Raw genomic sequence first — 25,933 nt, 5'->3', positions numbered from 1 at the left:
AGGAGACTGAGATCTGAGGATTGCGGTTCAAAGCCAGCCTTGGGCAGGAAAGTCTGTGAGACTCTTATCTCCAATAAAAAAAAACAAAAAAAAAAACCACTAGAAAACTGGAAGTGGCGCTGTGGCTCAAGCAGTAGAGTGCTCGCCTTGAGGTGAAGAGTGCAGGGACAGCACCCAGACCCAGAGTTCAAGCCCCACAACCAACAACAACAACAAAAAAAGTGTTAACAGGAGCTTTGATATGAAAGGTACTATGATAGGACAGACTTATGAACATGGGTTTCCAAACCCTGGAACTCTGGCTCTGCTGCTTAACAACCTTATGACCTTCAGCCAGGATTGCCTTCTCTGTGCTCTGGTCTTCTAACAAATAAGAGCAATAGGTAGATGGAAGGGTTAAAGAAGTCAATACTACAGCCTTGGCAGAAAAGTCTGAGAGTCCACTTCAACACAAGTTGGGCTGGTGGTGCACAACTGTCATCCCAGTTATGACATGAACCATGAAACAGGTAGACTGTGGTTGTACCAGTACAAGCAAAATGTGAGATCCTATTTCAAAATCACCAGTACAAAAAAGTCTAGAGGCATTGTTCTTTAAGAGGGCAGTGAGTTCAAACTCTGGTACTGCCAAACTCACAAAAATAATGATGCTAGGGCAATATGAGAGAGGGACCTGAAGGCTAACCTAACAGCCTGGCATAATATTCTGAAAACTGCCTAGATGAGTCTTGAACAGATACCTGGCATCCATGTATTTGTTCCCATTTTCTTGGGAACTTTTCTGGAAAATATACAATGAGCATACTTCCAAAAGAAAGTGAGGTGTAACAAGAGTTTGTCAAGGACTATAAGCAAAGTGGACTAATCAGAGAGGAAGAAGGAGTAGATGGACAGGTGGTAAGATAAAGCTCCCAAGTGTACAGTGTAGGATCTGACTTAGAGAGGATGGTTCAAACACATTTCAAAACAAATGAGAAATAATTACTTCTATAGTACAAATCTCTCATGTGTTTGATCACAAAGGTCCACTTGCTTTGTTGACCTGGTTAGGTGCTAATTGTGACATCAAACAATGCATTCAGAATGGCTGCTATAGGTGGTATATTCAATACAGGAGAAGTCCCTCTCCAACTCAGGTAAGATAAACTTATTTAGGAAAGTACTATAGGATAAAAACAGGATAGGATTTTTGAGTGTTTTTCAATGTTCTTATATCACTACTGCTACTAATCCTAGTGTTTTTTAATATGGTGAAGGTGGATTAAAAAAGCTTCCTAAGTTTCTAGTATCTCAGATTCTTACAGAGATCTAGTGGGTACAAGAACCACAAAATATTTCTTTAAAAATACAACATTTTTACTGAGATAATACATAGACAATACAATTTTTCTTATGTTCTTTTATTACTTGTTTATTTACTATTTATTTATCACTTACTCCTGTGCAACACCCTCTCTCCCAACCAAGAGTAACTACTACTGTCTATATGGCTTTGCCTACTTCAGACATTTCATTTAAATGAAATCACATAACAAGCAGCATATCATTATATTTCCACCCAATAGTTCAAAGTTCATTAAACTTATCAGAATGCACCAGAACTTCATTTCTTTTTATGACTGAATTCTCACTAATTATTCTAAGTAGAACATTTATTCCCTTCCCAATCATGGCAGAGATCACCTTAAGATGCTCCTATGAACATTTAATGATATAACATTTATTTGTTCCCAAAACCTTACATCAAAGTTATACATGCATAAGAACTGTTGTATGGAATCTTCTCCCAATCTCCCACATTAACTTCTTGAGAGTCTCTTAAGCAAATTAATTATTCAGGGAAGAGATCAATATAGTTTCAAGGTAACATCTGTGGCCCTTAATACTGACTAATAGAAATATGAGTATTATTCAACAAGAGTGTTTAGTGGTCATGTGCTCTGTGCTATGAATATATCTTTATCCATACAACTTTATGAGGTAAATACAATTACATTTCTAGATAAGAAATAAGCTTTAAAAAATACCAATAGGGCTGGGAAGGTGGCTCAGTGGTAGAGTGCTTGCCTTGCATGCATGAGGCCCTGGGTTCAATTCCTCAGCACCACATAAGCAGAAAAAAGTCAAAAGTGGCACTGTGGCTCAAGTGGTAGAACACTAGCCTTGAGCTGAAGAGCTGAGGGACAGCCCCTAGGCCCAGAGTTCAAGCCCCATGACTGGCTAAAACAAACAAAACCCTACAATCAATGATTGTAATAACTTAATAGGAGGTCTTTCAAATCATTTAGGCTTCCAGAATACTGGTGCATTTCTGTAGATGATACTTGTAAACTAATAACAGTAAAGTAACAAGACTGTGTAGTAGAACTTGAATGGCTTAGGGATTCATTTAGAGGAAAGTGTATTCTACTCTTATTCAAGATTCTGAAGAGCCAAGCAGAGATGTGCTTAACAGATAAGGATTTTATAAGTATTATTTCACTCATTCATTCAGGCTCGTGGTCTCACCCATGACTGATGTGTGCATTACCATTTAATTACAAGTCTACTAGATCTTTTTTTTTTCTTTGTGTGTGTGTATGTGTGTGTTTGGTTTTTGGTCATGGGGCTTGAACACTCTGGACCTGGGCGCTATCCCTCAGCTCTTCAGCTCAAGGCTAGTGCTCTACTACTTGAGCCACAGTGCCACTTCCGGTTTTCTGAGTGGTTTATTGGAGATAAGAGTCTCAAGGACTTTCCTGCCCTGGCAGGCTTTGAACCATGATCCTCAGATCTCAGCCTCCTGAGTAGTTAGGATTAAAGGCGTGAGCCACGGACGCCCAGCTCTTAATGGTTGTTTTTGACATAGGTTCTCATATCATATCTGGGTATGCACCTATAACACAATTAGCCTATATCAGGCTTCCTTTAGTTGCTGGCGTGACAGCAACTAAAGGTATTGCCAGATTTTGCTGTCTGGCTTGCATGTAGCCATTCTTAGCCTCTCCTGATGTATAGGATGAGAAGTATGTATACGGGTTGAGAAAAAGGCTATTGAGAACTTTTCTGCCCACGCTGGACTTTGAATGAATCTTGATTCTTCCCTTCTCAGCCTCTCAAGTAGCTAGGATTACAAGGATAAGCCACTGATGCCTGGCTTGGCTATAGGATTTTTTTTTTAAGTACAGCTAGTGTAACAGAGACAAAACACATTTAGAGGAGTAGGTAATATTAGACTTTTTTTTTTTTGGGGGGGGGGTCCGGTCATGGGGCCTGAACTCTGGGCCTGGGCGCTGTCCCTCAGCTCTTCAGCTCAAGGCTAGCACTCTACCACTTGAGCCACAGCACCACTTCTGGCTTTTTTTTCCTGCTTATATGGTGCTGAGGAATTGAACCCAGGGCCTCATGCATTCAAGGCAAGCACTCTACCACTGAGCCACCTTCCTAGCCCTAGACAGGTTTGAGTTAATATAATTCTTAGCTTTCCAAATAGAGGTAGATATCTGGCAAAAAAAAAAAAAAAAAAGGAGATACAGACAGGAAGATCCCAAGTTGAAGAACAGCCTAGACTATATAGTAAGACTTTGTCTCACAAGAACCCTAACCCCCAACCCTAGCACAGCTCTGAACAAAACAAAAACAAAGGGATGAAGTCTGCAGGAAAACTAGGGATAGAGATTTAAAATAGGAAGAAAAAAAAACCGACTGGGTGCCAGTGGCCCATAACTACAATCCTAGCTACTTATGAGGCTGAGATCTGAGGATCCTGGTTCAAAGCCAGTCAGGACAATGAAGTGTCTGACTCTTATCTCCTTATACTAGCAAAAAGCTTCAAGTGGAGCTTTGGCCCAAATGGTAGAGTGCTAGTCATGAGCACAAAAGCTCAGGGACAGCACCTAGACTCAAAGTTCAAGCCCCCAGGACTGGCATAAAAAACAACCACCTATGGCTGGGAAGTTGGCTCAGTGGTAGAGCACTTGCCTTGCGTGCCTGAGGCCCTGGGTTCGATTCCTCAGCACCACATAAGCAAAAAGAAAAAAGCTGGAAGTGGCACTGTGGCTGAAGTGGTAGAGCACTAGCCTTAAGCTAAAGAGCTGAGGGACAGCGCTCAGGCCCAGAGATCAGGCCCCACGACTAGACCCAAAAAAAAAAAAAAAAAACCCAACAACAACAACAACAACAAAAACCACCACCTGACAAAACCAACAACCTGGAAACTACAAGCATACACTAGATGTAGCCAGCTATCTTGAGAGTACAGGAAATCATCCATGAAGAATATGTAGAGTAATAAAATAAGGAGGGTTTGAAACTGATTACAAGATTATATGTCATACTTACCAAAATTCATAAAGAATATTAAGGGGCCGAACTTTACTGTAATATACAATATGCTCAATTATCCTAACTAAAAAAGAAGATGGTAATAATTATTTAAATCACAAAAACGTATTTGTGAATCTTTACCTTAATTACCTGCTATATTGAAAAACATACAAACTAAAAAACAACAGCATTTGAGATGCCCAAGAAAAGGCTTTATAAACATAAATATGAAAATAGGAAGCTGGGTGCTAGTGAATCACACCTATAAGGTGAGATGCAGTTTGAAGCCAACTAGGTAATAAAATCTGTGAGATGCTTATCTCCAATTAACCACCAGAAAACCAGAAGTGGAGCTGTGGCTCAACGTGGGAGAGTACTTGGCACTTTTCTGCATCAGTGGGGAAAACTGTTTTTTCCAAGCATTGGAAGCAGTTCTTAGGGCTTCTGTGTGCCAGGGGAAGATGGGGATTAGAGAAAGGGAAGCTCGTGGTAGGACCTAGTTTACGGAGGGCTTTCTTTTAACTGAAAGTAGGTAAATACAACAATTCCTTATAATGAAGAAAGGTTCATTACTAAGTCTGGAGAAAATTGAGCTATCAAACAGTAACCAGAGAATCCAAGTCTATTCATGGAACTATGTAACAGTTATTTATTGGGGTGGTACACCCCATATGGGAAAGGGGCTGAGCCAAGGGGCTTGGGAAGGAGGAATGGTGTCTGATCCTGTCAGGAGATGACATGGAATCATTCTGCAGCACCCACTCATATGTTTCAAGGAATGCCTGAGATCTCATCGCGGAGTGCAATAAGCAAACAAGGAAGGCATGATAGAAATGTACTACTGAGGCAGCTGTATTTTTTAAGGCAATTTAGAAAGTAATAGTTCAGGGGCTGGGAAGGTGGCTCAGTGGTAGAGCGCTTGCCTTGCATGCTCAAAGCCCTGGGTTCGATTCCTCAGCACCACATAAGCAAAAACAAAAAAGCCGGAAGTGGCTGTGGCTCAAGTGGTAGAGCGCTAGCCTTGAGCTGAAGAGCTGAGGGACAGCGCCCAGACCCAGAGTTCAGGCCCCATGACCGGACCCCCCCACCCCAAAAAAAAAAAAAAAGAAAAGAAAAGAAATAGTTCACAGAAAAGGCAGAAAAAGCCTTTATCTGTAAGGATGGTCAGAGTGAAACCTCTAAAAAGGATTTAAGAGGTAGCTGTTGCTTCTAAAATTATGCTCCTGGGTGTGGTGTGGTGATTTCTACCTGTAATCAGCTACCTCCCTCAGGAGGCAGAGACCAAGTCTAGCCCACGCAAAAAATAAGCAAGACCTGGGCACAAGCTGGGCAAGGTGGCAAACACCTATGATCTTAGCTACATGCTAGACATTGTAGGAGGAATGCAGTTGGAGCCTGGCCCCAGGTCTAAAAAAAAGTGCATCACCCTATCCAAAAATTAAAGCAAAAAGGGATGTAGGGTGTGGCTCCAGTGGTAGAAGGCCTGTCTAGCCAAGCATACATTCAACCCCCAAGACCACCAAAATCAACATTTAACAAAAATAAACAACAACAACAACAAAAAGCCCCCTCTGATGGGTTTGGCGGTTGGCCCAGAACTTAGACTATGTGTAGGGATGCCAAGTTCTGCATCTATGTTGAGAAGGATAAAGAAGGTGCAAATCCTGCAAGAACTAGGACTGTGGGACATCCACATGATTGTGCTCTACTTTGAGTCCTAGAAACTAAGATTTCCAAGGACATTTCATAGCCTTAACTGGAGCAAAAGTTAGAAACCCATTTCAATTTCCTTAATCCTAATGTTGACTTTTTTTGTTTTGCCTGTCCTGGGGCTTGAACTCAGGGCCTGGGCACTGTCCCTGAGTTTCTTTTGCTCAAGGCTAGCATTCTAACAATTGAGACACAGCATCACTTCTGTCTTTTTCTGTCTGTGGTACTCAGGAATCAAACCCAGGGCTTCATGCTTGCTAGGCAAGCATTCTACCACTAAGCCACTTTCCCAGCCCTGATATTCCTCTTTATATCAGGGCTTTAAGAATGAGGTTTTTATGTTGGTCTATTGAAAAATATTTTTATTTCTGGTTTTATACTTACTATGTTTTCTTTTTTTTGGGTCCGGTCGTGAGGCCTGAACTCTAGGCCTGGGCACTGTCTCTCAGCTCTTCAGCTCAAGGCTAGTGCTGTACCACTTGAGCCACAGCGCCACTTCCGGCTTTTTTCTTTTTGCTTATGTGGTGCTGAGGAATCGAACCCAGGGCCTGATGCATGCAAGGCAAGCGCTCTACCACTGAGCCACTTTCCCAGCCCCTGTTTTCTTTATTTCAAAGTATTTTCTCAGCTTGTAATCCTAGCTACTTAGGAGGCTAAGATCTCAAAGTCACAGTTTGAAGCCAGCGGGCAAGAAAATTGTGAGACTTATTTTCAATTAATCACCAGAAAAGCAGGAAGTGGAGCTGTGTCTCAAATGGCAGAGCAAAAAGAGCTCATGGCCTGAGTTCAAGCCCCAAAACTGGCATCAAAAACAAAACTAGCCAGGTACCAGTGGCTCACATATGTAATCCTAGCTACTTAGGAGGCTGAGATCTGAGGATCAATGTTCAAAGCCAGCCTGACAGGAAAGTCCATGAGACTCTTATCTCTAATTAATCACCAGAAAACCAGAAGTAGCACTTTGGTTCATGTGGTAGAGTGCTTACCTTGAGCTGAAGAGCTCAAGGTCAGCAACCAGGTCCAAAGTTCAAGTCCTATGACCAACCAAAAAAAAGAGTAAGTATTATTAATGAAATCTTTCCTGAACTCGGAAGTACAATACCTTTACACTTCAAATTAAGTCTAAATATGAGCCACTTGATTGCTTTCATGGACCAGCAGTTTACTAACATCATCTCAAACACATATAGTCTATCTCCATTTTAAAATGAACCTTTATATTGCAACGTTTGCTAAATTCACAGAACAAAGTAAAATTCCTGCAAGTTGTCACATAAGTAAAGTCAATGGCTAATGTGATTGCTACATGCGTAGGGTTATAGGATGGTGTTATGGTCTCAATAGTCAAACTTCATCTTTAATACCCACAGAGAGAAATAAGATGTTGGATCTCTGCAAAGTAGGACCTTGGAACTGAGATTCTCACAAAAAGCCCTGTAACTCCTAAAAGAATAATAGCCACAGTGAAAAAGCTACAATAATAAAATGGGGTTAGGAGAGTGGGGGAAGAAAAAGCAAAACCAGTAAGCAAACAAAAGGAAGGAAAGCTGTTTACTTTCAGCTACATGAAAAGGGGGGACAGTTGTCACATTCAAAAATTCAGCAACCAGGGGCTGGGAAGGTGGCCCAGTGGTAGAGCACTTGTCTTGCAATGCATGAGGCCCTGGGTTCGATTCCCCAGCACCACATAAGCAAAAGAAAAAAGCCGGAAGTGGCGCTGTGGCTCAAGTGGTAGAGCGCTAGCCTTGAGCTGAAGGGCTGAGGGACAGCACCCAGGCCAAGAGTTCAAGCCCCACAACCGGACCCAAAAAAAAAAAAAAAAAAAAATTCAGCAACCAGACCATAGGGAATCCCTTCACACTTTGGGGTATAAGTATAGGCTGAGGACATCAAACCCAAAATTATTTCAAGCAAATATGTTCCCTAAGTCATGTTGCAAGTCAGATAAATACAAATATGGGACAGGTTTAGCTAGACTTGCCCTTGATCTATAACCAGAAAAGTTTACCTGAAGCTGAGTTCAAGAGAGACATTTATTAAGTATACAGAGACAATACACTAGGATCAACAATGAAAAGATACAATGAGTAGAAAACTTAGAAATCTGACAAAACAATTTCAATGTTTTTAGATAATTAAAAAATTAAATAAATGGAGATCAGGAAGACTGCAATTCAAGGATAACCATGGAAAAAAGCAAAACTCAACCAACAAGCTAGGCATGGTAGAACACATGATATCACAGCTGCACAGCAGGCCTTAAATTTAAAGATCCTAGTCTTGAGGCTAGTTCTATGTAAAAACACAAGACCCTACCTGAAAAATAAAAAAGATGAGGGATATGGTTCAAATGGGAGAATGCCAGCCAGGACAACAAGCACTTGGCCCTAAGTTCAAATCCTAGTACAAAAAAAAAAAAAAAAAAAAAAAAAAAAAAAAAATATATATATATATATATATATATATATATATATTACATTACACAGTGTTAGAATGCATTCCTGAAACAAATTAATTCCTCCATGATAAATGGGGTAAGTTTCGAATCCCCTTTTCCCTATCAAACATATAGAAACTATAGTAAAGCTTCCCAAGCTTTCAAGAAATCACCCATTTCACAGAGTTTTGTGCAACAAGTTCTTGAAGTGATCAAGCAGGATAAGTAGTCCCATATCTGGCAAATCTTTGAGGCTTGTCAGAGTACACAGAAGATAAACACAAATAATTCTCATTTTAGACAAGGTCACAACCCCAAAGCAATCATAACGGTTCTATTTCAACTCACTCAAGAATATCATCTTGGTAGAGGATGGCAGAAAAGTTCAAGTAGTAGAGTTCCTGTTTAGTTTAACCACAGTATAGGTGTGTACACACACACACACACACACACACACACACACACACACACGCACACAAGGAACCATATTCCTGTGTCTGACATTTTTGTTTTTTAACAAAAGATTTATATGTTGATTATTGTGTGTGCTTTTTTTTTTTTTTTTGGTCCGTCATGGGGCTTGAACTCTGGGCCTGGGTGCTGTCCCTGAGCTCTTCAGCTTAAAGCGAGCGCTCTACCACTAGAGCTACAGTGCCACTTCTAGTTTTCTGGTGATTAATTGGAGATTAGTGTCTCATGGGCTTTCCTTGCCCAGTCTGGCTCTGAACCACGATGCTCAGCTCTTAGCCTACTGAATAGCTAGGATTACAGGCATGAGTCACCAGAGCCCAGCTTATTGTGTGTTATTTATATGTCACAACCAATAATAAAAAGCAAATGGCTCCTAAAGATAACATGAAGTACTTCATCCTCAGGAAAGGACAATAGCTATTACCAAAATAAATACCAAGAACCTGATATCCAGAGCCAAGTAGAGTGGCACATTGCTGTAGTCTCAACTACTCAGGAGGCTGAGGTAAGCAGATCACATGAGCTCAAGATTTTGAGAGTCATAGGATATGCCTCAAAAACAAAACAAAATAAAACACAAAGCAACCTTCTCTCAATTTCCAAACCAAATTGCTATGATTTCTTAACTTCTCAAAGTAAAGAGTGAAGTGAAATGAAACTAGCTATAAAGCCTATTTAGTCACATTAACGTATGACTACTTTAGTAGATATAAAGACTAAGGGCATTTTCAATTTTCATTATTAACTTCTGTATCAAAAACAAACATCTGTTGATAAATGGAAACAAGGTCTGCCTTGGTGGATTTAAAAATTATCAGGCTACAGAGGTGATTGAGATTCATTTATTGGTTCTGAAGAATGTATGACACATAGGGAAATTACAGACCTACTATTTCCTTGTCACATTTATAGTTTGAAAAACATGGCCCTAGAAAAATGTCTACTTTTTCTGATATCACCAACCTCCTCCCACATCATAGCAGTCATGAAGAACACTTTGCCATTGATTAAGAAATCTTTTATTCAAAGATTTTTATTAATTCCAAGAATACTAACACTGCAAACAAATGTGCAATGGCATGAACACTATTTAATCCAAAGTCATTCTGTGTCTGTCCAATCCTGGGCTCTGTCATATGACATCAAGCCATCTAAGATCCCAAGTGCTTAAAGGAGAATGAATGCAAAAGCTCAGTGAAAATATAATTTCAGTGCCGGGTATTGGTTTCCACATTATGTAAAAAGTCAAACAAATTACTGTGCAACAACATACAGTTTTTGGACAACATTCAACAGACCCAAACCAAGATGGTCTTTACAAAGGAAGACTGACAAACCCCAGGGGTAAAGGTTTTTAAAACAGCACTGGCAAGATAAATACTGAAGGAAGCCAGTTTAGTGAGAAAACGGGTGATTGGAAGTTTCTCCATACTGCCTGCCTTGAATCATTTATTGTTTCACTCTTTTTGTTCTTTTCCTTTCTTTTTTTTTTGTCGGTTGTGGGGCTTGAACTCAGGGCCTGGTACTGTCCTGAATCTCTTTGTGCTCAGGGTTAGCACTCTACCAATTGAGCCATAGCACCACTTCTGGTTTTTGAGTGATTAGTTGAAGGTAAGAGTCTCATGGGGATTTTTCTTCCCAGGTTGGCTGGCTTCAAATCCCAATCCTCAGATCTCAGCCTCCTAAGTAGCTACAATTACAGGTGTGAGCCATGGGAGCCCAGCCCAATCTACTTTGCAAGTTGAATATTGTATAGTTCAAAGTATCAGATGCTTGTGTGGCACAAGTACTGAGCTGAGTAAGAAAGACACATCATAAAAATAGGGACCAACTTTTTGGCTTGTCAACATTCCTATTGATTACACAAATAAAAAGGAACACCAAGATGTGGGTTACTAAAACTGGAGCCTATCTCAGATCGATGATGGGGAGCACACTGAACTGGACCCTAGTGTGCATGAGTTAAAGAGCCTACCCAGGTGGGCACACAGAAAATTATACAGCAGAGAACAATGTTGTAGAAGATAGCTACTGACTCTAGAAATTAATGGATAACCTCAGATAACTTGTAGTGTGTATATACATGTGTGTTGTGTGTGTGTGTATGTGTGTGTGTGTGTTTTGTCCTGGGGCTTGAACTCTGGGCCTGGGTGCTGTCCCTGAGTTCTTCAGTTCAAGGCAAACACTCTACTACTTGTGCAACAGTACCATTTCTGGTTTTCTGGTAGTTAACTGGAAATAAGAGTCTCATGGACTTTCCTGCCCCAGCTGGCTTTGAACCTCAATCCTCAGATCTCAGCCTTCTGAGTAGCTAGGATTATAAGCCACCGGCACCCAGCTAATATCAAAATTTTTTATTAAAATTTCCTAAAAATTAAAATCCTGTATGATGCTACATGAACACACTATTTGAATGGGGAAGAATACAAAACTCTGGCCAGATGGAGTGACTTGCATCATAGCTACTGAGGAAGTAGAAATCTGGAAGATCATAGTTCCAGACTGGCTAGCCAGGGTAAAAAGCATGCAAAATCCCATCTCAACTAATTAAAAGCTGGGTATGGTGGCATATTTTTAATTAACTTATGTGAGAAATAGGAGGATGGATCACAATCCAAGCAAAGCATAAAAAGGAGTCTTGTCAGATGCCAATGACTTACACCTCTAATCCTACCTACTCAGGAGGCTGAGATCCAAAGGTCAAAGTTCAAGGCAACTATTAACAAAAATCAGAAGTGGAGGTGTGGCCCAAGTGGTAGAACACCAACCTTTAGTGAAAAAGCCCTGGTACTGGATGGGGGGAGGGGGGGGTGCGGGTACGCGGCACATGAAGCTTAGATTTGAGGATCATAGTTTGAAGCCAACAGGACCAGAAAGTCCCAATTAACCACCAAAAATTTGGAAGTGGAGTGGTGGCTTAAGCGGCTATCTTTGAGCAAAAAAAGCTCAGGAATAGCATTCAGGCCCTAAATTAAATCCCCAGGACCAGGGGTGAGGGGAGAGGGAGGGAGGGGGGACACCTATTCAAAATTTGTGTGCGTGCGTGCATGTGTGTGTATGTATCAGTTCTAGGGCCTGAACTCTGTTCCTGAGTGCTGTCCCTCAGCTCTTCAGCCCAAGGATAGCACCACATCTGGCTTTTTCTGCTTATGAGGTACTGAGGAATTGAACCCAGGACCTCATCCATGCAAGACAAGCACTCTATCACTGAACCACCTTCCCAGGCCCTATTCAAAAATTTTAATGAAAGCAAATGGAAGAGTGCTGGTCTAGCAAGCACATGCCACTGAGTTCAAAGCCAATACCACCAAAAGTGTCACCAACACCCATTCTCCCCCCCCCCAAAAAAAACAAAACTGTCAAACTTTCAATTGACCGCCTAACAAAGAAAATAAAGCTTTTGAAAGTGAATTTCTTATCTGCAATTTTATCAGAAAGCACTTTTATATAAGTCAAAAGAAGCTATAAACTTTTGACATTCTGGTTGCTATTTTCTCAAAACTAAGATTAAAATAGAGGTATTACATAGAGGAATTCCTTGAAATTACAGATTCATTGCTTTACAATTCTAAGGACTCAAGACCATGCTTATTTTGATTCTAACCCAAAGCAACAAAAGCAACCACTAAGGATGAAGTATGAACAAAAACAAAAGAACAACCCAGTATGTAGAGACATATACCTTGGAGGCATTTAATATATTTGGAAATTCTCATTTGCATTTTTAGACAATGGAGTTACTCTTTTGCAGGCTGTACTAAAACACAAACACACCACTGAAGAAATCAGACTAGGAATTTCAGCATTCATTTGATGGTTCTGAAAGTCAAGGAAAGTAGCAAATTAAAAAAAAAAAAAAAACTCAAAAAAAAAATGGCCTCTTCTTCCATGTTCAGCAAGCATAAGATTATAAATGGCAGATCAGCTTACCTGGGACAGGGCTCTTTCTTGAATTCAAATTCAGAGAATCCACAATCTCTTCTGTTTGCCCATCTGCTTCTACCTCTAATTTGCTTGGAATCTCTTTTGTATCTTCACCAAGGCAAGTTCTTATGCTCTCCTCCTCTTCTTCTTCTTCCTCTTCTTCTAAGATTCTCTGGACTGCAGTGGGGGTACCTGAAGCAGCACCAGTTGTGGCGGCAGCAGAAACAAGGACTGCAGTGGGAGGAGAAGCTGGAGGAGTTGGAGGAGCTGGAGAAAAGGAAGCAACTATAGGAGGGGTGATGGCAGCAGTGATACACTCCATTTTCATTTCTTCTGGGGGATTTTCCAGAATCTCCAACTCAAGAGTCAATGGCAACACTTCTTGTTTCACCATTTCTACAATGCTTTCTGTGGTTGGTAATTTTTCACTAATTCCATTCATTTCATTAATTAGGTTAGTACTAGAAATCAGTGGAATATCATTAGTTGCTACGGTACAGGTTTTCTTACATATATCATCATTAATTTCTACTGATGGTGAATGGTCTGATGTTGCTGTGCAAGATGTGGTGCTGGGTAGAGGAATTGTATCTTCTTTCAAGGAAGAGAGTTCACATCTGTCATCTACAGGACTAGTGAATATGAGTTGGCTACTGAGAGTAGCAGAGTCAGGGGAAGCAACTGAACTTCCACCATCTGGAGAAACAGTGGGAGGTGATGGAGGCAGAGGAATCTCTAATGTGGACTCTACTGTAGCGGTCTCAGGTGTCTTTCCTGCTTGTTCATTCTTCTCTCCACTAAGGACTAGCCTAAGGACTGGAGAAGTAGTCTTTAACACTGGATCTCGTTTGCTTTTCTCTTCTAGAGAAGTAAAAAAACAAGAGTTTTAAGAATCATTCTTGAATCAGAGATTACACTATATTGCCTTAGTTGTCTTTTATCTTTTTTATCTTATCTTTTGGACTAAATCACTGACAAAATAGAAAGCAATAAAATACTTATTCTGTATTCCAAAAACACAGGTCATATTTGTTTTCTGGTTTTATCCACTATTATTTAACGCCCATTACATATCAATCTTATTTTAGAGTAAGAATCACTTCTTTACAAGATTATGTCAAGAGTATAATGGAGGACTGGGAAGGTGGCTCAGTGGTAGAGCGCTTGCCTTGCATGCCTGAGGCCCTGGGTTCGATTCCTCAGCACCACATAAGCAAAAAGAGCGCTAGCCTTGAGCTGAAAAGCTGAGGGACAGCACCCAGGCCCAGAGTTCAGGCCCCATGACTGGACCCAAAAATAAAATAAAATAAAATAAAAGAGTGTAATGGAAAAACCTGTTGTTTAAAAAAAAAAAACAACTTAATTCCTTTCTTTCTCTAATCCCCCAAATTTTTGAAACAGGGTATTGCTATTTAGACCTGGCTGGCCTTGAACTCACAATCTTCCTGCCTCAGCCTCCTGAGTGATTTTCATCCCTGCTACACCTTGTTCCCTGAAGAAACTCTCAAGGACATATTACAGTGTCAGAAAAGAACAAGGAAAAATAATTGGAAATTAAATTATTATAAAAAGATTGTTTCCTTTTTTCTATATATTCCTACATGTGATGGTAACTTAAAAAATGATGTGTACAAAATTTAAGATAAGCCATAACACTGTTACTTATTAGCAACTCATATTGTTGAATATATAAACTAGTTTAGAAATTAGTGGAAATTTATCTTGTGTTTTCCTATGTAAAATAATTCTTCAAGGAGAAGCTAAAGTTAATACTCAAATAAAACAGAATAGTTATGGCTTAAATATTTTAAATACTATTTAAAATATACATGAGTATAAAGAGAATACATGAGTATAAAGAGAATAAGATTAAGAGGGAAAAAGGAGAAATGTAACAATAGCGGAAAAATAAAGCCACTTTTAACTTCACAGTAAGCTGATTTGTAATTCATTCTTCATCAGATGAAAACAAGGTAGACTGAGATTTTCACCCTTGTGCTTAACACAACAAAGGGATTCACAGGAAAACCTGATATGTACATGTTTTCATCAAAACCATCACAAAAACCGAACGTTGAAAAACTACCACAACACATTCTAAACTGAAAGACACTTTCTCCTCCAGAATTCTTGGCAGTGCTGGGTTGAACTCAAAACTTCATGATAGCTAAACAGTCAGTCTAAATTAAGTCATGCCTCCAACTTTTTTATACACTGCTTATATTTGAAACAGAATCTTTTTGCCTGGCCCACACCTCTAATTTTACACTGTTTTCAGTAGCTAGGACTACAGATACACACCATCACCACACCCAGCTTCTTGTCCTGAAATGGGAATTTCTCCAGCAATTTTGCTAGGGCTTGTCTAGAAGAATGATCCTCCTTGACCACAACCTCCCAAATAGCTAGGCTTATAGGCCTGACCCACCAACGCCAAGCTTCCTTGATTCTCTACGAATTAGTGAAACTGACTCTATACCAAATTGTAGTTAATTCTTTGGAAGAAAATATGTTGTTAATCATAATAAAATCATGATTTCTACAGTCATATATTACCATTATTCCACTGACAGTTAATTTACTTTTATACTTACTCGACTTAGAATTCACTTTAACTGATGGGCACAGAAATACAAACTACAGCTTCTAAGGCTAGACTATATATATTTATTAGTGAAATAAAACAAATCACCTCTCTGCCAAACCTTACAATGGCTGGACAAGGAAGAATATTTTAACAGAGAAATAAAATTTCAATTTATATAGTTATATATTTTCTATATGGAACATGTTTTTAAAAATATCTGATTAAAATAATTTCAGACTTTCAAGAGTAACTATTACATGGGTCACACAAACTACATTTCAGAATAAAAAGTATCAGAATACTACTTGATGACTAATAAATGAAACCTAGATGAAATAATTAAAAAGAAACAGAAGACAGCAATTCTTTCATTAACAATCTAATGATTAATTTTAAGAAATAAAATTAGTAGCCGGGCGCTGGTAGCTCACGCCTGTAATCCTAGCTACTCAGGAGGCTGAGATCTGAGGATCTCGGTTCAAAGCCACCCCGGGCAGGAGACTGCCCGTGAGACTCCTATCTCCAATAAACCACCAGAAAACCGGAAGTGGCGCTGTAGCTCAAGTGGTAGAGTGCTCGCCTTGAGCTGAAGAGCTGAGGGACAGAGCCCAAGCCCAGAGTTCAAGCCCCACGACTGACAAAAAAAAAAAAAAAAAAAAAAAAAAGAAATAAAATTAGTGCTTACAGAAAAATCAAATAAAAGCAGTTCTAGGACTAATAAGATTTGTATATACAATCTTAAAAAAAACAATTCTCCATTAAGAAAATTAGAAGCTGGGTGCCTGTGGCTCATACCTATAATCCTAGCTGCTCAGGAGGCTGAAATCTGAGGATCATGGCTCAAAGCCAGCCTAGGAAAGGCCATGAGACTTATCTCCAATTAACCACCAGAAAACTGGAAGTAGCGCTATGGCTCAAATGGTAGAACACTCTCCATGTGCTGAAGAGCTGAGGGATAGAGCCCAGGACAAGTTCAAGCCCCACTACCACCACCACCCCCAAAAAGGAAAGGGGGGAGGATGAGAGGGGGAGGAGGAGAGGGGGAGGGAGAGGAAGGGAGGAAAATTAGAGCCATGTGCTGGTGGTTCACACCTATGCTAACTATTCAGGAGTCTAGGATCTGAGGATGGAGATTCTGAGAGATCTCTCTCTCTCTATGTCTCTGTCTGTCTCTTTCTTCTGGTCCTGGGGCCTGAACTCTGGACCTCAGCTGTCCCTCTGTCCCTCAGCTCTTGAGAGACTCTTGAGCCACAGTACCACTTCCAGCTTTTCTGCTTATGTGGTACTGAGGAATTGAACCCAGGGCCTCATGCATGCAAGGCAAGCACTCTACCACTGTGCCACCTTTCCAACCTGACTCTTCTCTCTTAATTACCAAAAAGCCAGAAGTGAAGGCATGGATCAAGTGGTAGTGTGTTAGACTTGAGTTAAAACACCAAGTGACAGCTGAAAGTCCTCAGTTTAAGCTCCAAGACTGAATGACAAATAAATTAGCTAAATAAAAATAAAACAAAGCTTATTTTGGGAGTGCCTCACTCTGAAATAATCATCTAAACCATTCTTTAAAAGTAATAGACCTAGATTAAAAAAATTTAATCCCTCTAAATAGATTTTCACTATTAAGAATTTGGCCATCTTTGAGAAGGAATTCCATCTTTACAATTCTTTCCTACGGATGTAATCATTTTAAAATGTGCAATAAGTCTACAACATGGAAATGACACTATAAGGGGGAGATAAACTAAAATGTTCAACAAGTAAATAAATAATGGCCTGGGTATATAATGGGCATATAATAGTATTTAAAATAGGTTTTTAAGATTATTTAGTTAAAAAGTTGGTAATAATAAAAGCATGTGAGCTAGGCCACCTGTAATTCTAGCTACTCAGGAGACTGAAATTTAAAGATTGTGGTTCAAAGCCAGCCTGGGTAGGGAAATCCTTGAGACTCATCTCCTATTACTACCAGAAAACTGGAAGTGGCACTGTGGCTTAAAGTGGTAGAGCACTAGGGCTGGAAATGTGGCTTAGTGCTAAGAGTGCTTGTCTAGCATGCATGAAGCCCTGGGTTCAATTCCTCACTGACACATAAAGAAAAAAGGCTGGGGGCTGGGAATATGGCTTAGTGGTAGAATGAGTGCCTAGCATGCATGAAGCCCTGGGTTTGATTCCTCAGTACCACATAAACTGAAAAAAACAGAAGTAGTGCTGTGGCTCATGTGGTAGAGAACTAGCCTTGAGCAAAAGAAGCTCAAGGAGAGTGCCCAGGCCCTGAATTCAAGCCCCAGGACTGGCAAAAAAAAAAAAAAAAAAAAAAAAAAAAGGTAGTAGATCACTAGCCTTGAGCTGAAGAGCTCAGGAACGCCCCAGTCCCTGAGAGTTCAAGCCTCAGAACAGACTGAAAAATGAATAAAAATCATATGACTTTTTTTTTAAAGGAGGAAACAAAAGTGTGTATAGAGCTTAAGCACAATTTGGTAACTTTAAGAAATTATCCAAAATTAATATATGTACATTAGTTTATTAGGGCAGAGTAATGAAAGATTCTGATTATCATAGTTTCTGCAATAAGTGTGTCAAATTTATAACAAGGATAAAACTGTTCCCTCTTTTTGTGGAAGTGCTGAGTTCAAATTGAGGGCCTTGTGTTAGCAAGAATACTACAATTTGAGCTATGGCTTTATTTCCAAGGCTAGCCTCACCAATGAGCCTTTAAATCTGTGTTCACCATAAACTTGGGATTACAGAAGTATTCTACCCCACCTGGCTTGTTTGCTGAGACATGGGGAGTGGGGGGCAGTTATCAAGGTTTTCCTTGAACCACAATCCTCTAAATCTCAGCTTCTCAAGGAGCTGAATTAGTCAGGTGTCATCATACCCAGCCCCTAAAACTGTTCCATTTTATTCTCATATTATGGTAGAACTAATGGCCTAGATGTGCTTCTGATTACCACCAGTCTCTCAACTGCCAAGAGATACTATTTTTTGGGAGGGGGAGGGGGGGTCTGGTCGTGGGGCCTGAATTCTGGGCCTGGGCGCTGTCCCTCAGCTCTTCAGCTCAAGGCTAGTGCTCTACCACTTGAGCCACAGCACCACTTCTGGCTTTTTTCTTATGTGGTGCTGAGGAATCGAACACAGGGCCTCGAGCATGCAAGGCAAGTGCTCTACCACTGAGCCACCTTCCCAGCCCCAAGAGATACTATTTTAACTCAGTAGGCAAAGAACAGGCCAAGTATACTGCAATCTCACTTGGCAAAAGGTATTCTGTCCTAAATGTCAACAGAGACCACCTAGAGCAATGTTTCTCTGAATGAGTAAGTTTCATGATAATTCAGTTCATTACCACACCAGGTATAGTTAGCAAGCACAATGAGTAATAAGACTTAAAGAGATGTATGGGTTATTGATCTTTGTATCAATTAGCCATACATGCCCTGGATTGAAAAGATAAATAATTACACCATTTATTAAGCACTTCCTAGACTAAATGTATAATTCTTACATCCATCACTTGGATTAAACTGCACCTTCCTATTTTACAGAAAAGGAAAATGAGGCCTTTAGAAAATATCCATAGGGCCAAGTCACACAACTAACAAATGCTCAGAATGAGAATAGTGCCAAAGTCCACACTGGTCCAATTCACTGTAGGAAGTGAAGACTTACCAATATCTTATGTATTTAGGTGAATCAAGCAGGAAGGACATTTTGGAGCTAAGATGAAATTGTTACCTAGTACAAATCTGTACTGACTCTTTTTCACTGAGAGAAAAAAAAAAAAAAAACTGCTACAGGGTTTTTAAAAAGCAATCTTTGCAAACAGTAAATCTTTCTATCTATAATTTTAAAAAGAAAATAGTATTATCTCCAAAAACTGGTATGCCCTTCCCTTCCTTCCTGACTGCCTACTGGCCCCCTGCCCAGCCTTCTCTTTTGGTGTATATACTGGGGCTTGAACTCAGGGTCTGGGAACTGGCGTAGAGGTTTTTTGCTCAAGACTAGTGCTCAACTTCTGGAGCTATAGCTCAACTTCCAACTTTTTGGTAGTTAATTGGAGATAAAGAGTCTCAAGGAGCAGGGCACAGATGGCTCATGCCTGTAATCCTAGCTACTCTGGAGGTGGAGACCTAAGGATCACAGTTTGAAGCCAGCCTGGGCAGGAACATCTGTGAGACTCTTATCTCCAATATACTCTAAAAAGCCAGAAGTGGTACTGTGGCTTGACCACAAAGAGGCTCAGGGACAGCACCAAAACCCACAGTTCAAGCCCCAGGAACAGTTTAAAAAAAAAAAAAAAAGTCTACTGGTTAAAAACAAACAAAACAAAAAAGCTACTGGTAAAATAAGAAATTAGCTGCTGTGTTTCTGGTAAGCAGAAGATGACAGTAGTCCCTTGTAAGTTCAATTAAATGTATTTTAAAAAAATACTACTTTTAAATTTCAGGGTAATCCTGAGAAGTCAATTTTGTTATTCAAATTTCCTCTAAGCTAAAAGAAAGCATGAAAAAACTATATAGAATTAAAGCATTTTTTATTTCTCCTTCTGGAAATCTAGGCCTAAACATGACAAATTTGAGGGATATCATAGCCTAGAAATCTTGGTATTCTTTTTCACAGAATATCTGCAAAAGTAACAGTACCATATATGATGCTACCAGACAAGACAGAATCCGAGTTTGTAATAATTTTTTTAAATAGCATAGTTATAGAGGAAATTGTAAATAAAATGATTTAGCTGGGGGCTTGTAATCCAGTTCTTCAGGAGGCTGAACTCTAAGGATCACAGTTCAAAGTCAGCCCAGGCAAAAAACTTCATGAGACTCTTCTCTGGAGGTAGAGCTGTGGCTCAAGAGGTAAGTGCTAAGCCTTGATCAAAGAAAACTCTGGGACAGCACATAGGCTTTGAGTTCAAGCCCCAGGACTGGCACACTTGAAAGAAAAGGGAAGGGAAGGGGGAAAGAAAGAAAGAAAGAAAGAAAGAAAGAAAGAAAGAAAGAAAGAAAGAAAGAAAGAAAGAAAGAAAGAAAGAAAGAAAGAAAGAAAGAAAGAAAGAAAGAAAGAAAGAAAGAAAGAAAGGAAGGAAGGAAGGAAGGAAGGAAGGAAGGGAAAGAGAAAGAGAGAGAGAGAGAAAAAGAGAGAGACAGACAGACAGAAAGAAAGAAAGAAAGAAAGACAGAAAGAAAGAAAGAAAGAAGGAAAGAAAGAAAAGAAAGAAAGAAAGAAATTAAGAAAGAAAGAAATTTTAAAGTCTTGTAGTATAGGAAATACTAAATAAGCTTAGCATATAAGCACATATCTTATCATAACTACTTTGTATGGAAGGCATTATGGTTTTTGCAGAAGAGTTAAGAAGTTTTAAGGAAAAGACTAATAATTACTAAAAAACATCCTAAATTTTGGCTTACAATTTCTTCATCACCAGATATGGGGGCCCATACCCATTCTAGCACTTGGGAGGCAAAAGACAAAAAAATTCTAAGTTGGAGGCCACTGTTGGCTACAAAGTAAAACACTATCTCAAAAAGCAACAACAGATACTGGCGGACCTGTTGCAATAATGAGAAGTACAAGTTGTCATGCCCAAAACGAGCTTCACAACGTGGGGGGGGGGGGGGGGGGGAAGGATTGGGATTGGGGGGGAGGGGGGAGGCTGGGAAGGGATGTGAAGGGTAAACCAAAGTAGGAGGCTGCAATGCTTGGTAAGAAATGTACGCATTATCCTGCCCATGTAATTGTAACCCCTCTGTACAGTATGTTCACAAATAAAATTTAAAAAAAATTAAAAAAAAAAAGCAACAACAGAAACACAGGTTTTATTGTGGTGGTGATGGGAAAGGAATGGCCTTCTCTAAAAGCTGTGAGAAACACTTCTGCACTGAGAATGGCTTTAGTATTGAAAAGTTTAACTTTCAGCGTGCGTGCGTGCGTGCGTGCGTGCGTGCGTGCGTGCGTGCGTGTGTGTGTGTGTGTGTGTCCCCATCCTCCTTTAACTAAAGCATTTAACTAAAATAAGTACCTGGCAGTGCAATGTTGTTGTTGTTGTTGTTGGTTGTGGAACCTGAACTCTGGGGCTTGAACTCTGAGCCTGGAAGCTGTCCCTAAGCTCTTCAGCTCAGTGGTAGAGTGCTCTACCACTTGAGCCACAGTACCACTTCCTTGGCAGTGCAATTTTAAGTGTGCCAAGTTAGACCTTCATTTTCTATCTTTTCTTTTAAGACTTTCCTATATAGCAAACAATATAGGTCTTGCCTTTGTTCAAGTACTTTTTTTTTTTTTACTAGCTTAATACACAATGGGGAAAACTTTTCTATTTTCTTTTTTGTGTGTGTGGTATCGGTCATGGAGGCTGAACTCTGGGCCTGGGCGCTGTCCATCAGCTATTCAGCTCAAGGCTAGCGCCCTACCACTTGAGCTACAGTGCCACTTCCTGCCAACCCAGGGCCTTATGCATGCAAGGCAAGCACTCTACCACTGAGCCAACTTCCCAGCCCCAACTTTTCTATTTTCAAAATACTTTATTTAAACAAACAAACAAAGCATTGAAGTTATATGTCACAGTTGATCTTTCAGAAAGCTTAGTATGATTAATTGGCAGCTTAACCAAAAACCCCACCTCTACTTTATGGGCCATTTCTTTAACAAATTAATTTGTAGAAAGTACATTTACTAATAGCCAACTAAAGAAGAGTAAGAGGTATGGAGGAATGAATCGTTCAAGAAGGTAGGTAAATTGAATTCTGTCTATCTCTTTAAAATTCAGACACTGGCAGGCAGTTCATAGTCACTGGCTTCTCTCTCTGCCTGCTGAAAATGATTTCCCAGCTGAAGTGAAAGTGAAGCTAAAACCCAACTGCACCAGAAAGACTATATAATCTCACTTTCCCTTAAAGTGATATTTTTTTTAAAAAGTAATTTTTTCAGGGCTTTCTGCTCACTAGACAGGTGTTCTACTGCTTGAGTCACACCCCCAAACCTTAAATATTTTTATTTGTATTCCAGAAGGCATATATTTGTCTACAAATGCAAGATATCTTATGTTCAAGGTCAACAGGAATAAAACAATTTGCTGAGTGTGTCCTCACAACAGCTTCAGCTTTTCTGTTCTGTGGCACAATGGAGGCCCTGGGAACCACAAGGGAAGTGACTACAGCTCCTTGAAGCCCCATCTGAATGCAATGTTCTCTCTCCAACCACTTACAGAAGCCCAATGTCGTAAAAATATTCTCTTTTGTAAAGGAAGCCACATACACAAGACATATTTTTAATTACATAAATCTGTGTTATTCTAGAAAGGTCTTATGTAGGAAAATATTTTATAATCATTCCTACTTTAGTTTTCTAAAAATACTTTTTTATGCTTAATGTAGGCTTAGGGCAATATAATCAGTAAAAGACACCAAAGGTAAGAGGGAGGAAAACAGTCATACACAAACCTTGCTTCTGGTCGCTAGGTGCAGTAACAGGGGTGCTGGCAGCAAGATGAGCGCTCTCCACAGTCCCATAAACCACAGGGCTGTGCTCAGGGACCTGGCTGGGCAGCTGCTGGGAGTTGAAGTACAAAAAAGGGTGATAATGAGCGTGCGAACATAAAATCTAGCAACATGGAACCCAAGAGGGGTGGAGGGGAGGCAAAGGGGCAGAAGGTCACAAAAAGTAAAAGGAGGAAAGCAAGGACAAAAATATAGGCCAATATAACAAATTGGAGGAATACATGGGAGACAAGAGTAGAGACAGGAAGAGGTTGCAGGAAAGGAAGAAGAAGAGAGATTACCATTAACCACACAAGAAAGACAAAAAGTGTTACTTCACTCTGTGGTTCCTTCTAAGGATAAGTGGGCTTTACATCAACAATAGATGTCTTGTTTGAGAGGATCTTAATGACCTTCTAAAGAACCAAGGGCTTAGTAAACTTAACGTCTAAACTACCCAGGAAAGCAGGACAACAGGAATGTGAAAGGTTTAAAAACCAGTTACTGATTCATGAAAGCATTGAAATGTCTTGACTACTATTAATATCCTTATAATTACATAGATTAATTGCTTTCCATAAACTATTTAAATATACTTTCAATTTAATTATCTTTAGTACGGTATTTTTCAAAAATCAAGAATCCAAGTAAAGTATCTGGCTCTTTACCTGAATACCTAACAGAATCAAAGCTAGTAGGTTAAGAAAATCAAAATCACTGCACAACTTGGAACAGAATTACACAGAAAAAAACCAAAATAGTCATTCCATATCATCAGGTGTTCTTTTGGGTTTGAGAGTTACACAAAAGCCACAAAACAAAGCTGTGTGTCTACTTGATCTAAGTTCAGCTGTTAGTAGCTGAATTTCTGATCTTGCTAGCAGAGCTCCCAGCACAATTCTTTATTTGTGTGTATTGTGTGTGCAGGTATGCAAGAGTGGGAAGGTAAAAGAAATTAGGATGTGGGTAAATTTAGGCAGGCAGGTCATATAAAATAGAAATTTAGCAATAAATACTTTTAAGATGTCATGGCTCACACTTTTTAGCATCAGAAACTCAGTAGGCAGAGATCAATATGAAGATCACGGTTTGACAAAAAGTCATGAAACCCCATCTCGACAAACAAACTAGATATGAAGGTACACATATGCATTTCCAGCTACCTGGGAAATTTAGGGAGATGCATCAGAGTCCAAGGATGGCTCTGAAAAAGACTTTATCTGAAAAATAACAAGTTATTTAGGGGGAGGGAGAGGGGTGTTCGCTGAGTTGAAACCCCACAACCACCAAAATAAAGAAATAAAAATTGGGCTGGGATGTAGCTCAGTGGCAAAGCGCTTGCCTAGCAAGTGCAACGTCCTGGGTTCGATCCCCAGTACCAAAAAAGAAAAGACAAAAAAAAAAAAAAAAAAAAAAAGAAATAAAAATTCAAATACATCTTCAAATCAGTAGTTGCACTTTAAATTCTTGAAGTGGGAATATAGGTTAAAGAACATATATCATTCATGATGACAAATATTATTTGAGTTAATAATGCTTTTTAGAGTGTTCACTGTACAATTTATATTACTATACATTTGTAAAATAGACAAGGGAAAATGCTATTTCACCTATTCATTAGACCATGAGAGTGCTCATAGTCTACAATTTTACTTCTAAAGAAAAATTTTTTTCTTTTATTTTGAATCATGAAAAATTAAAATTAGGATGGCTTCATAGCTGAAAATGAAAATAGACTATTCAATTCTACTGGCTGCAAACAGTTTTACAAATACTGCATGTTATATAGTATTTAGTACATAGCCAATATTTCCTAAGGGGGAAAAAATCATAAACTGTATAGTCAACCTGAAGCAAAGAAAATACTCCACTTGTCTGAGAAAATAACAATACAAATATATATCAGCAAAATGATATCTACGGAAAAGATAAGTTTAAGACAGTAAAAATTTAAATAGATTGAAGGACTTATCAGTCTAAACTATTTCACATCATATAAAAGAGACAATTGCCCTTTTTGCCTCTGATTTTTTTTTTTTTTTTGGTCGGTCGTGGGGCTTGAACTCGGCCTGAGCACTGTCCCTCAGCTCTTCAGCTCAAGGCTAGTGCTCTACCACTTGAGCTACAGCGACACTTTCGGTTTTCTGATGGTTTATTGGAGATAAAAGAGTTTCATGGAGTTTCCTGCCTGGGCTGGCTTTGAACCATGATCCTGAGATCTCAGCCTCCTGAGTAGCTAGGATTATAAGTGTGAGCCACCGGTGCCCGGCTGCTGATATTTATATATCTTTTTGAGACAGAGTCTCTTCCTCTTGAGCTTCCTCTTTGTGTGCGCATGTTGGTGATGGTGATTTAACCCAAGCCTCAATTATGTAAGGCAAGAACTCTAGCGCTAAGCTACACTCCCATCTCCAGCCCTACACAAACATTTTTAAATTAATAAAGCCTTAGGAGGCATTTTTGTTTAAAGGCTCTTAAGAAAGGACTTAGACCTAACACACTAGTTAGATAACAGTTCCAAATGCAAGCATACAGTAAAAAGTTAAAAAAGGAGAGTTAAGTTGGTAACAACTCCTCCCAAATTGCATCAATTGTAACCTAAGATGTAGTAATACCAAATCCCACTCCTCTAAAACTTTTAAAATCAAGGATCCTATTGATGTTTAGCCTTTTTCAACTATAGTGATGGAAGTTTAAAGGACAGCAAGATCAGAGATTTCTGGTTATAATCAAGAAATGAAATTCCATTCTGAACTGTGGTTAATCACTATAACAAGGCTCTATACATTAAAGTGCTGGAGAATGATAAAGATTACCTTCCTTTGTTTTTTTGTTGTTGGGTTTGTTTTTTTTTTGCCAATAACAGGGATTGAACTCTAGGTCTGGGCACTATCCCTGGGCTTCTTTTTGCTTAAGGCTAACACTCTACCACAAGAACCACTGTGCCACTTCTGGCTTTTTCTGTGATTTACTGGAAAATCTCATGGACTTTTGGGCTGGCTTCAAACCACAATCCTCAGATCTTAGCCT

At 39.5% G+C, this 25,933-nt stretch overlaps 1 protein-coding gene across 17 annotated transcripts in view; it reads right to left on the bottom strand.

Moving 5' to 3' along the window:
* Positions 1-25,933, bottom strand: part of Eif4g3 (eukaryotic translation initiation factor 4 gamma 3) — a 234,209-nt gene that overhangs the window by 108,822 nt on the left and 99,454 nt on the right. For 12 of the 17 annotated variants that reach the window (XM_070037719.1, XM_070037733.1, XM_070037735.1 and 9 more), the window contains 2 exons: positions 22,868-22,976; positions 12,854-13,708 (listed from right to left, as the gene is read on the bottom strand). In XM_070037719.1, coding sequence (XP_069893820.1) covers positions 12,854-13,708; positions 22,868-22,976 — 964 coding nt within the window. The remainder of the gene's footprint in view (positions 1-12,853; positions 13,709-22,867; positions 22,977-25,933) is intronic. The other 5 variants (XM_070037734.1, XM_070037718.1, XM_070037726.1 and 2 more) reach the window with 1 other exon arrangement.

The sequence above is a fragment of the Dipodomys merriami genome, unplaced genomic scaffold (assembly GCF_024711535.1).
Source record: "Dipodomys merriami isolate MVZ:Mamm:240054 unplaced genomic scaffold, mDipMer1.0.p SCAF_28, whole genome shotgun sequence".
Taxonomy (NCBI): domain Eukaryota; kingdom Metazoa; phylum Chordata; class Mammalia; order Rodentia; family Heteromyidae; genus Dipodomys; species Dipodomys merriami.
The sequence above is the reverse complement of the archived record's forward strand: the minus strand, read 5'-3'. Positions and strand labels throughout refer to the sequence as shown.